The 13,939-nt window shown below is 37.3% G+C and overlaps 1 protein-coding gene across 7 annotated transcripts in view; it reads left to right on the top strand.

Moving 5' to 3' along the window:
* The window catches only part of LOC139746496 (nucleolysin TIAR-like), a 1,460,715-nt gene that overhangs the window by 1,411,606 nt on the left and 35,170 nt on the right, over positions 1-13,939 (top strand). For 5 of the 7 annotated variants that reach the window (XM_071657791.1, XM_071657786.1, XM_071657787.1 and 2 more), the window contains one exon: positions 10,891-10,946. The exons of 1 other annotated variant lie outside the window; for it this stretch is intronic. In XM_071657791.1, the coding sequence (XP_071513892.1) occupies positions 10,891-10,946 (56 nt within the window). Of the gene's footprint in view, positions 1-4,420; positions 4,463-10,890; positions 10,947-13,939 lie in introns of all 7 variants that reach the window. One more of the 7 variants, XM_071657790.1, reaches the window with a different exon arrangement.

Raw genomic sequence — 13,939 nt, forward strand, 5'->3', positions numbered from 1 at the left:
GTAAATGATTTGCCTGAAGGTATGGACTCCTACCTGAATATGTTTGATGATGCAAAAGTCATACAGGATGCCTTGGTCTTTTCCCATACGTGGACATCGTGAATGGTGACTCAGACTGTTACACTGGTTGATGCACACTCCTTTACCCTTACATTATCACTCCTCCAAAAGATATATGCATCCACTTCAATGCTATTCCATAGCCATTTAAGCTATGTTAGCCCACTTTTTTTTACATATCCTTTGCTTGCTGACACCTGTATTTCTTTCATTTTATAATGAAAACAGAAAATTTGAAGACCTTCTTTATTGAAAAATTATTTACATTTTAAGAGCAAACTTTGAAAACTAAACCAGATAATGTAAAAGTTGCAGAGATGGAACTTACTGAAGAGGTAAAATCTTTCCCAAGGAATATATGATAGCAAGAAAAGAAAGAAAGGACAAAGGAGGAAGGGGACTGACCTTCCTATTTAGGAACAGCATAAATTTTTGAGAAATGCAGCTGGATGGTCCATTCACCCATAAAAAAAATCTCATTATCCAACTTCAGTGTATACACTTATAACTGCAGTGGTATCCATCAGGATTTGTCCAAATTTTGTAACTGTGATCATCCATCAAAATCTGGTCATCCAACATCAGGATCCTATGATAAGAATAGGATACAGAAGATAAATTTTCCATATAGCTTATATTTGTTCACCTATGACTGGAAGATTCTTTGTATCATCAGGCATTACTCTGTATCGTCAGGCATCACTCAGGTACCAAGGTTGCCAACTTGAGGTTCAACCTGTTTGTGGAACAGGTTAAACAAGGAGATAGTAGTTGCAGACAATATAAGTTTGAAATACTGTTTGATACTAAAGAAAGACTTAGAAATGGGGCCCCATGGTTGTAAATCTACCCAATATAGCATTCAATCTGTTTGTGGATGGGATGATGAGTGAGGGGCAGTATGCAGTCAGTTGCTTGCTGGTGGCAGATTTGAGTTAGAAACTGCTGAAGTTGGTGTCTGAATCTGGGAGAGTGTGTTGAAGGAGAAAGTTCTGAGAAAATGTGAGTAAAAGTGAGGTGGTTAGGTTTAGCTGTGTAGAGTGACATGTTAGTAGGGTTGTGAGTTTGACTTGAGAAAGCTTTGAAGGAAAGGAAGTGTTTCAGATACCTGGGAGTGGACTTAGCAGCAAATAAGCTGAAGTGAGTCATAGGGTGGGTGAGGGGGCAAGTGTACATGGAGCTTTGAGGAATTTTTGGAGGAAGAGGTTGCTACATGGGGGGGCAAAAATGGTTATTTCTAAAGGTATAGTGGTCCTGACAATGATGCATGGACATGAATCATAGGCTATCGATGAAAAGTTACAGAAGAGGATAAATGTGATGTAAATGAAATGTTTGAAGATATGTAGTGTGAGAAGGGTTGATCATGTAAGAAAAAATAGGGTAAGAGAGAGGTGTGGTAATAAGAAGAGTATAGTTGCGAGGGTTGAACAGCATGTGCTGAAATGAGTTGGACACATCGAGAGAATGAGCGGGAAGACGCTGACAAAGAGGATTTATGTGTTAAGAAGAGGAAGACTGAATTGGAGGTGAAAGGATGGAGTGAATAAGATTTTGAGTGCTTAGGGCCTGAACATGCAGGAGGATGAAAGGTGTGAATAGGACAAAGTGGATTGGTACACAGGAGGTGATATGCTGTAAATGGACAGGGGAAATTAAGCAAAAGTTTCATGGGTCTTGGTTTTGGAAAGGGAGCTGTGGTTTCATTTCATTACATATGACTGCTAGATAAATGTATGGGGCCTTTTCTTTGCCTGTTCTTGGTGCTACCTTGCAAACACTAAAAAAAACAAATATGAATGAAAAAATAAAGAAGTAGATTATATGTGATGGAAATGAGATGTTTGAGGACAATATGTGGTGTGAGGTGGTTTGATCGAGTAAGTAATGAAAGGGTAAGAGAGATGTGTGGTAATAAAAAGAGTGTGGTTGAGAGAGCAGAAGAGGGTAATTTGAAATGGTTTGGTCACATGGAGAGAGTGAGTGAGGAATGATTGACAAAGAGGATATATATGTCAGAGGTAGAGGGAACGAGAAGAAGTGGGAGACCAAATTGGAGGTGGAAAGATGGAGTGAAAAAGATTCTGAGTGATCGGGGCCTGAACATGAAGGAGGGTGAAAGGCATGCAAGGAATAGAGTGAAATGGAACGATGTGGTATACTGGGGTCGACGTGCTTGCTGTCAATGGATTGAACCAGGGCATGTGAAGCATTTGGGGTAAACCATGGAAAGTTTTGTGGGGCCTGGATGTGGAAAGGGAGCTGTGGTTTCGGTGCATTATACATGACAGCTAGAGACTGAGTGTGAGCGAATGTGGCCTTTGTTGTCTTTTCCTAGCGCTACCTCTCGCTCATGCGGGGGGAGGGGGTTGTCATTTCATGTGTCGCAGGGTGGATACTGGAATGAATAAGGGCAGCAAGTATGAATTATGTATTTTGTATATATGTATATGTCTGTGTGTGTGTATATATATGTATATGTTGAGATGTATAGGTATGCATATTTGCGTGTATGGACGTGTATTTATATACATGTGCATGTGGGTGGTTAGGGCCATTCTTTCGTCTGTTTCCTTGTGCTACCTTGCTAACGTAGGAGACAGCAACAAAGTAAAATAAATATAAAGTAAAAATGATATATATTGGTAAAGTGTGTGAAAGACAAAAGCTGAGAGTAAATGTGAATAAGAGCAAGGTTATTTGGTACAGTAGGTTTGAGGGACAAGTTAATTGGGAGGTAAGTTTGAATGGAGAAAAACTGGAGGAAGTGAAGTGTTTTAGATATCTAGGAGTGGATTTGGCAGCAGATGGAACCATGGAAGCAGAAGTGTCACAGGGTGGGGGAGGGGCAAAAGTTCTGGCAGTGTTGAAAAATGTTTGGAAGTCGAGAACATTATCTCGGAAAGCAAAAATGGGTATGTTTGAAGGAATAGTGGTTCCAACAATGTTTTATGGTTGCGAGGCGTGGGCTATGGATAGAGTTGTGCGCAGGAGGATGGATGTGCTGGAAATGAGGTGTTTGAGGACAATGTGTGGTGTGAGGTGGTTTGATCAAGTAGATAATGTAAGGGTAAGAGAGATGTGTGGAAATAAAAAGAGCGTGGTTGAGAGAGCAGAAGAGGGTGTTTTGAAATGGTTTGGGCACATGGAGAGAATGAGTGAGGAAAGATTGACCAAGAGGATATATGTGTCGGAGGTGGAGGGAACGAGGAGAAGTGGGAGACCAAATTGGAGATTTTGTAAGATTTTGTATGATCGGGGCCTGAACATGCAGGAGGGTGAAAGGAGGGCAAGGAATAGAGTGAATTGGATCGATGTGGTATACCGGGGTTGACGTGCTGTCAGTGGATTGAATCAGGGCATGTGAAGCTTCTGGGGTAAACCATGGAAAGCTGTGTAGGTATGTATATTTGCGTGTGTGGACGTATGTATATACATGTGTATGGGGGTGGGTTGGGCCATTTCTTTCGTCTGTTTCCTTGCGCTACCTCGCAAACGCGGGAGACAGCGACAAAGCAAAAAAAAATATATATATATATATATATATATATATATATATATATATATATATATATATATATATATATATATATATTTTTTACATGCAAACACAAACAACATTGAAGATTATTTAAAACTTTGCCCATCTGTTAACTGGGAGGTGCATCAGCTCAGAGCAGACATATTTAGTTTCTGATTAGCAAGGTCTGATTGTACTTTGAGAATAGAATCCCATCATTAAGACTGATCACTTTTATAATTTTCATACAGCTTGCTAAGAGTCTACTCTTGTTCTATAGTTTTGTTTATCCTAGGATTCTCATCTCAGTGCTTAATACTGCATGGCCCAAGATGCTCAGTGACAATATTTGTTATTGTTTACAAAGTTGCATGATTTTCTTATGTGGAATTTTAAACTTACTCGTCAAGGAAGTACCGTACACAGTTATTATTTATCACTTGCTTACACTATATGACCTTGTAATATCTGGTATTTACTTAGAGTCTCAGCTTTTTATTGGAAAAAAATTATTGCATGTTAGAGAGAAATTATTGAAAAGTGTGTGGTTCATCTTAGACGTTGCACCAGTTGTTATTTGCTATTTTCATTAGGAATGTTATATGCTATAATTCCATGAAATGTCAGAGTATGATCAAACAGTACTGTCTTGAAAACGTGGTTACAGCCCTCCATCTTTAGTCTTATGGGTATCATTATTATAATGATATGTATCATAATTAGTCAGACTCTGCATAATGGCATTTTAGAATCTCATGACCAAAGCTGGAGGACTGAATCGTTTTGCTCTTGCTGGTGTGATGACGTTTGAATATCCTAAATTTTGGCATAATTTTACAGCTGTCGAGCCCCTACCTCCTGGGCAGCACTCCTGGCACCTTGGTGAGTCTTGGCCCACCCTTGGCCACCCCCCGGCCACTCCTGGCCGCACATATACCCATTCCCTATATACCCCGTGCTGTATCCCCAGCTGTCAGCACTCACGAAGGCCACACGGGGTTAAGGCTACCCATTCACTTAGACAAGTTTTATTACCTTTGTTTTAAAATAAGATCTTCCCATTTCATTAGTCTGATAAAGATATTATGCACACACACACACACACACACACACCTTTTCTCATACTTGATCGCCATTTCCTGCATCAGGAAGACACCCTCAAGAATAGAGGACAGAGCCATAGAGGGAAAAATCCTCGCTTAGCCCCTTTTTCTGTCCCTTCTTTTGGAAAAGTTAAACAGAAGGGGAGGCTTCCCAGCCCCCCTATCCATTCCTGGCACTACTATACCCCACAGGAAACAGCATCGCTACCCTGTGATTCAGCAAGGTAGCACCACGAAAACAGACATGAAAAAAATATATATATATCCCTGGGGATAGGGGAGAAAGAATACTTCACACGTATTCTTTACGTGTTGTAGAAGGCGACTAAAAGGGGAGGGAGCGGGGGGCTGGAAATCCTCCCCTCTTGTTTTTTTTTTTTTGATTCTCCAAAAGAAGGAACAGAGAAGGGGGCCAGGTGAGGATGTTCCCTCAGAGGCCCAGTCCTCTATATTTCCCTGCTACTGTAAGTAGTGCAGCCTTGGGCTGCAGGAGCCTCTGGAAAGAGATACTGGGTAACATCAAGACTCTTTCATAGAAAATATAGGTCCATGGGTAATTATGAATATTTATATAAATGTATCACATCTAATTGGTAATTGCATAGATAGGTTGACACACACACACACGCACACGCACACGATAATACTAATGTTGATAATGTTTTGTATATTCATCTGTTATGTAAATGCATTTTAGGATAACCTCCCTGCTTATGCATTTGCATTTGAACTTAGGTCTAACAATACACTGTCTTTTTTTTTTATATGGAATGGGTGGCCTTCAGTAGAGTTAATATAATGAAGTCACCTGAATGACATTCATATCTGATTTAATCTGCTGCAGATTTGCTGTCAATGGTGCATCTGCTATCATATCTGTGTCATATCTACCATTAACTGATTCGTGGATATGTCACTGCCTTAACTCGAATGTTTGAACATGCCATATCATCACTAGCCTTCAGGAAATAAAAGTTTCTTGTAAAGCAATGATTTTACAACAAAACAGAAGCCTAGAATTTATGTTTATTGTGTTATACTGCTTGAATGCATCTCCAAACACACCTATACACATATGTCAAAATTGCCTTCAAGCTCATGGACTGTAAGTTGTTTAAAAACATACATGATGCATGTTCACCATAAGCTAGAGTTTATAGCATCATTTTAGCCTTTCGATTTTAAGAACCATGCAGAATCCCTGGAAGGATCCCAAAGGAATGCAACAAAACTGATATCAGTTGACTGGAATGAGCTAAGACAAAATAAGGAAAGCCATCAGTATACACATGCTGAAGAGGGAAGAGCTGGGATAAATATGTTAATGACAGATTTCTACAAGGCCATGACAGTGTTAACATAATACAGCTTTTTCATATCAAGATTTAAAAAAGAATAAAAGAACACAACTGAAAGTTGAGCAAGGGAAGTGTATGGAGGGATGTGACAAATCTTTTCTTTAGCAGCAGAGAGGTGGACTCATGGAACAAGATAAGTGAAGAGCAAGTCAGTGTGACTACCTGTGGAAAATTCATGTAATGTGATGACATAAAACAGGTATAAATGGAAAGTTTCCATGAAGTTTTGTGTGAAGTTTCCGATTGATTTATACTGAAACTTGAATTAGGAAAATATATATTGTTCCTTAAGGCCTAAACACGACTATTGTAAAAAGAGAAATGCATAAAATTGTCACTATATTAGCTTGAAGGAAACTGGATGGAGATTTTGAAGGTTTTCATGTCGGAGGAAAAAGGATGAGAGAAGAATTGAGGGATGATACAGGAGTTGAGATGCTACTGACAGTACACAACAAATAGGATCAAAAGTTACAACTGATGGATGACGGAATTAGGAAACTGAAGACTAAAATGAAATACTGCAATATGATTACTGATTTAACTGCTTGAAGGAATTAAGATCATCGCCAGAGAAAAGTGATAACAAGTAGTGCTGATAATGGTCTAAGAGAAAACTCAAAACTTTTTCTTTTAGAAGACCCCCAAAAAGAGTTCATTCAAAAAAGTACCCATAGAAGCAATTAGAACAAATACTGTCAGAAGAATTAGAGGACAGACATCAGGGAATAATTCAGGGGCAGCAAAAGTGAGACAAATGGAATTAACTGGTGCTGAAAAACAAAGATGAGAAGAAAAGTGATAGAGATACCTGGAAATTCACTAAGTGCAACTTTAGAAAGCTGTTAGAGGCAAAATTATCAATGGAATAAGAATTGTTTTTTGTCAGGCTTTGTAAGGTCCATAGTATTCAAGATGCAAACATGAAAGTGAAGATAGAGATCACAGGAAGAACCAGAGGCATAAAAGTGGAAGAATAACATATGCAGGATTTGCCCTGTTGTTGGGTATCTTACTCCCACGCTGATAAACCAAAACAAAGGTAGGTACATGATGACATGTATTTTTATGCTATCAGTATGTATTTCTAGTACTTTAGCTTGCAAATCTGTTTCATAGTTTTTTCCACATAGGGATGAGCATGGAAGTTCGTATTGTTTTTCATTGTTAATGAACCAGAACAATTATTTGATGAAAAGAATGAAGGCACAATCAGGATGTTGCAGGAGACAGAGAGAATTTACAGAGATGGTAAAGTACTGATGATATAGTATTTTAGCAATAAAGAATTGAATTGAGAATATTTAGATTCATATGGAGATAAAGCCATGGAAATGTAATTTCTTGGACTGTTTAATGTATAATTAATCTTCAGAATCTCTCTGAGTATAGTAGAGCTAGAAGGGCTGATACTTCATTCATGCCATGGAAATAGAAATTATGGAAATTTGTACCCCATTTAGGAAAAAAAATGTCATGTGCATTTGAATTTGTGGTTAGTGAGAAAATGAAAAAAAGATCAGAAAGGAAATGAGACACAGATGAAAGATACAGTTGTGGTGATACATGTAGAGACAAACTAATGCAATGGAAATGGCCAGAATATATTGTTATGGAAGACTTTGTGAAATCTATGAAGAGGGAGGTAGTGCATGGGTTCTGTTGGATGTAAGTAGAAAGAGAAGACAAGAAAAGAGAAAGATATGGTTGAATAAAAGATGGCAAAAAGCTAAAGAATATATGGATGTATTGTGAATAAGATACAGGTGGCACAACCAGCCAACATTTGAAAGATACTAGCAGATTCAGGCCCTCCTGGCTCTGAGACTGCTTTCCCTGTAGAGGGCCAGGGTGCCACTGACCAGCTGGCCATTGATCTCTGGATTCATGCTTATACTGAGTAGACATTCCACCAACAATAAACCCTTGTTATATTTTCTTGGAGGAATGTCAGAACGGCATTGTTTACTGATATAATCACTCACACCAGCCATTTTTCCTCGTCATACCTCCTATATTGCCAGCACAACCTTCCCGCTCAACACCAACAGATTTTCCCAAAAATATAGCACCCATCAGATGGTATTTCCAATCCTGCCAAGGAATTAGATAAATTGCAGCTGTGTGTGTAATAACCTCTTTGCACTGTATAGGGAGGGTGTTTTACTCCTGTGGGACACCATAATTTGAAAATTCTCTTCTATTATACATCCTCTTAGATTTATGTGTGCTGTCAATGTGCATCCTGCAACTTCCTTGATGTCTACAGAGAGACGATAGATAGAAGTGGCTTGTTACAGTAAGTTATATAGTGTAACATTTTCTGAAAATATATCACCTGAGGAGCTATCAATTTCAATCCTGCTAAAGAAATTGATGAATTATTGACAGCTTTTTATTTGGGATAGTCCTCATGCATGTGGCAACTTCCTGAGCATACATACAGACAGAAGAGTGGCATGCTATTTTATAGTATAGATGAATAAGTTAGGAATGAATACATCAATTTAAGAGAGGAGAAGAAAAGCTTACAGATAAACCTTGTGGACAAGCCAAGTGAATATAGAATGCTATTCCATAGATTTATTATGTGTGAATGTTTTGTTAAAGAGCAGCAAATTTAGCTAATGGACACATAGGGAAGGCATGTTGAAGAAAATGAAAGAACTTACAGAAACTGAATTATAAGTTCCAAGTTGCATTTTCATTGCAGTATACCATAACCCCAACACTAAATGAGATAGAATGGCAAGAAGGACTTGGAAAGTATTAAAACTTGTTTGAGAAGGTAGTAGGCTGTTAATGGACCTTGATCCATATAAACCACATGGATACCATGAAGTTTCACTAGGGAAGCTCAAGGAATGTGTAGAAACAATTGATGGGCCTCTTGAAATGTATCGAAAAGAATCTTAAGAAGATACTTTCATTGCAAGGGGTTGGAAGTGAATTGATTTTGCACAAGTTTTTAAGAAAGGAGATTGGGATTTTGTGTTTAATTACAGATTAGTGTCTGTGATGAGTGTGGTTTCTTAAATGTTTTAAAAGATAACAGAAAACAAAACTGTAGTTACTTGCAAAGGAGAAACTTTGAGTGGCAACATGGCTTCGGTGACAAGATGTCTTATATGATAAAGCATATAGACTTCAGTGATGGAAAGAGCTCTTTTTAAGACAGAGAAATGGATAAATAGACTTTTTGTTCGAGACTGCGCAGCATATTAGCTTGGTAAAGAAGCTGTACTCTCAGGTAGGCGCAGAGCAGAGACTTCTTCAGTGGGCTATTGATTATTTTCATAGAAGCAAACTGAGGTCACTTATCAGAGGAGCTTTCACTAAGTGGGTTGGAATAACTATTAGTTTACCAAAAGGGACAGTATTTGAGATATTATTATTATTATTAACATGTGTTAATAACCATACCAGAAGGACTGGATTCATGCTTCAGTATGTTTGTGGATGATATCAGAGCTGCAAGAAAATTAAGAAATGACTGGGACTGTGTCATCTTACAAAGGGACATGAACAATCATACCCCAAGCAAATGCAAAGTAATGAAAATGGAACACAGTGATAGAAGGGCTTGATATGATACAAATCTGATTGGAGAGAAACTATTTGAATCTACATGTGAAGGGGCTTGGACATCAATATATTAACCAACCTGTTGTTAGAACTCCACAGTAGGAGAATTCTTATAGGGGTAAGTAATGTTATGGTCCTATTAGAAATGCAGTTATGTCTGTGGATGAGGAAATGTTAAGCTATTCACAACATATATTGAGTCTGAATTTGAATATGAATTTTAATAATCATACAAAGCTTGGTCACCACATGTCAAGAAACATAAAAATCTAGTAGAGAAGGTCCAGAGAAGGGTACCAAAGATGACAGGAGAGGTTAGAGATAATAAATATGCCTACCATGGAAGAAAGAGAGAAGAAAAAGGTGAGACTATGGCAGCCTTCAGGTTTCTAAATTGGTTTGACAGTCATATTGATAGGCACTTTTTTGAAAGATGCAAGAAAGAGCAACCAGAAATTGCTACAAAAAATTAAGCAAGGATCTTGTTAAAAAGATATTAAGAAACACTTCTTTTGTATCAGAATTTTCATGAAAGAGTAAGCTATGAAACTGTGAATGCAGACATATAGAACTTTAAAATATTGCATGATAGTAAAGAAAGTTTAAGAGTTGGGGCCTCATGATTGTAAAGCTCCTTCCCCATGCTGTGTAAATCAGAAATTACACACACACATAGATATAGTTAGTGGTAAGCATCCCCTAACCAGGGAAGTATTGCTGCCTGGTAATTAGGAGGGTTAGGACAGCAGCACAGCAAACCAGCACCATAGTGGCTGTCAAGATTCTCTCCCTTGCCTAGGTTGTTCTCATTTCTTTATGCTTTACATACATGTGGGTTGCTGACATTTAGACCCAGAAACATAATTTAGAGTTGGAGGTGACACATAGCACCTGTTTAGGCAGTTAGAAAGCATTTTCCAGTCAAATATGGCTGGAAAGTACATGAACATATATGTACTGGCTTCATCCTATCCCAGTAAAACATGAAAATACAGGAACAGCATTGAAAGGGTTAAACTTTCTTTACATCATTCAGTCTGATAAAAAAAAATTGTTTTGTTTGCTTTCACACTTTCTTTTTGCTTATTCTGTCCATCTACTGCATTATTGATCTTCAAGCTTTTAACATCTTTTACTTTCATTTAAGTAGTTTCTTGGTGTCTTCTCATTGATCTTTAAAGAACTGCTCAGTATCAGTATTGTCAAATTGATACAGAAACTTAAAAGTTGTAATCCTGTCTACCCTTTTTCTTCTTTCTTCCAGTGTGGGCAAATTCATGGCTGCTATCCACTCCCTGTAACTCAGCCCACTTCTTTCAGGTATGAGTTTTGTTGCCCTCTGTTGGACCTTCTCCATCAGATTTATGTTTCTTTAGGTGGAGTGACCAAATAGGTATCATGAAGGCTTATTTGGATCTAGTTTATCTTGTAAATAATTCTCTGAACATTTCCTTATCCATGTACTATACCTAAATGCATTTTCATGGTAATCAAGAGCATATTCATCTCTTGCAAAATTCTCATTATGGTTATTTGGCAAAAGGCAGGATACTCGTGAATCCCAAGTCCCTTCGACATATAAATCTAAGTGATATATGTCCTTCAGGATAGTAGAGTCTGCTACTACTCCTTTCATCGTGTCTTATCATTGCTGTATTTTGTTGGGTTAATTCCATCAGCCTTGAACTGGTCCAATGTTCGAACCTGTAGATCTGTTGGTTATCACAGTCATGGGCACTCATTATCTTCCTTATGATTGAAATATAATCAAGAAACATATTTTGACATATTTCCATTTCTTTTCTAGTTCATTTATATTCATCAAGAATAATCGCAGCTCCAAGGCAGAATCCTGTTGGATGCCATTGTTAACTCCAACCTAGTTTAAAAAAAGCACCTCTGAATTTTGTCTTTTATTCATTTCTGCTCAAGTCATTTTTTATCCTTTAAAGGAGGCCTCTTGAAATACCTGTCTTTTACCCCCTCTTGTGTGGTACTGTGCCTATTTCCATATGGCAGTTCAAGGATACAATCTACTCACCCATCTCTTGCTTAAGCTAGTGCCTGCTCCATCATGGAAATTGAAAAGTTATGTTACATATGCCTTTTTTTTTATATTCTCAACCCATTCTGCTCCTCACTCGGGTAATTTCTTCTTTATATATTTTCTTTAATTGGTCGTCTCTTTAGCATTTTACGTTCCTGAGTGATTCACACCAAAGATACTGGCCTTGTTGTTCAGTGTATTTTCTTAGTCATTTTTCTCGAATAGTAGTATTTCGTCACTTCCACTCCAGTGACTCTGCTCGTTCTCCCAACTTCTTTTTTTAAACAAATCAAGAAGTTTGTATTGTATTTCTGCATATCTTTTCTGTGCATTTTCCTCAGTTGGGTTCATGGTTCCTGCTCTGTGGATGCACTGGAGAACATATGCATCCATCTTTTGCAACAATCTTTTCCTCTGAATTCCTTGATCTTATTACTTCTTTGAGTAATGATATGCCTTCGATAAACTTCATTTTTATTCTGGATTATCACTAGCTTTGACATTAGCTTTTCCTCAAAATTTCTCATCTCTTATTTTACAATATTCATTTCTTTCTCTATTGGGCCTTCAGAGCACTGCTTGTTAGTGTGCCATCAATACCTTTACCATAGTGCAGCTTTATTATCATTACCTTTCTACTAACTCCTTTATTGTTGATTCACAGAGCCCCCTGTTACAGTTCTTTGTATTTTGGCTTTGTGTGTGCATAGTCATCTGTTTGTTCCATTTGAGGAGGAAAAGTTGTACCAATGGGGCCCCAACCCTCAAGCCAGTGGTTTTCAAATGGGGATCGCATACCATACTTGGAGAGATGGCCTTTTGGTGGGAGAGCCCCAAAATAACAGGAAAGGCAAAGAGTTATTAACAGTGATGACCTAATGACAGTCACTTTGCTTTCCAAACTTTCTCTTGTTTTTGCATTTGTTTTTGATGCACAAAATTTTTTAATGATCTAATAAGAAAGCAAACAAATATTTTCCATGAGACATGATATATGTGTACTTTATAAAAAAAGAAACTTACAGTATGATTTTTTTAGGCTTTAAGATATTGAAAATTTGAGTAAGAATTCATGTTGTGCATGGATAACAGAGGAGAATGTGATTCAAAGCAAAAATTGCCAAGGATGATAAGCTCGCAGAACATTACTAATTTAAAAGTTGCTGATGATTAAGACAGTTTTGTTTTACTTTTTAAAAGATAGAAATGTCTCGAGCAATATTTTTTCTTCCAAGAAAAGTACAATGCATGAGATGTATATCACTCTAAAATATTTCAAAGCATCTATAGTAATGAATTCATGATTACCTTGTTGTCAAGATTCCTCAGTATTTTCTCTAAGAAAAATGAAATAGTACTTTGTTTTCTGTAAAGATGATTAGATTTGTAATCTGATGTAATAATACTTTACCATGCAATTCTAATAACTAATTTGTAGAAGGGCTGTATTAGGTATTCATGATGGTCATTTCCTACAGAAGGGATTCACTTTCAGCATTTCAGTGAAGGGTAGAGGGATCACAGAAATTAGTGAAAATAATCATATACTTTGCCTTACACCGAATATATAATTGCCAACATATAGAGATGTGCCTAGCAAATGTATATACATGCAGCAAATGTATGCAGCAGATACCATCTTTTGCATGCTTCCCTTTAGGTTATGGGTATGACAGTCCTTAACAAAATGCAAAATTCAGCTAATGTAACAGTTTCTCCCCAATAAGTACTCTCAGATAACACTGATATGTTAGTATTGTGGAAGTCCCAACTAGTTTCTATTTCCCTCAGGCTGTGTGGGGGAAGGAATTCCTTTTTAGATGGGACCAAAGGACAGAGTTATAGCTATTTACATCTCCTTTATTGCATGCACTTTTTTTTTTAACTTGCATCCAAATTACATAGGGATGTTGTCTATAACCTGCCTTGTCTCTTCAAGTTTTGCTTATACTTTGAATATTCTCTCCTTGTTGTAGATATGACACCCTCTTCAGTGTGGCTGTGCTAACTGTTATATTTACATTAATGTTTCTCTCAACAATGACAACACTAGTACACTGTTATGTATTTAGTGTTCTTTGAAGAATGTTATACCTAAGATATTGAATATGTGGTGGGTTTTTAGAAATTGAAAAGTATTCACATTTCCATTGATTTTAGATTTATACTTATCTGTAAAACATATCTTTATGAATTTAGAGGTATAGAAATAATTTAAAATCATTACTCCCAATTTTCATTTCTGGAATATATCCTAAGAAAGAAT

This window comes from Panulirus ornatus, chromosome 65 (genome assembly GCF_036320965.1).
Source record: "Panulirus ornatus isolate Po-2019 chromosome 65, ASM3632096v1, whole genome shotgun sequence".
NCBI classification, from domain to species: domain Eukaryota; kingdom Metazoa; phylum Arthropoda; class Malacostraca; order Decapoda; family Palinuridae; genus Panulirus; species Panulirus ornatus.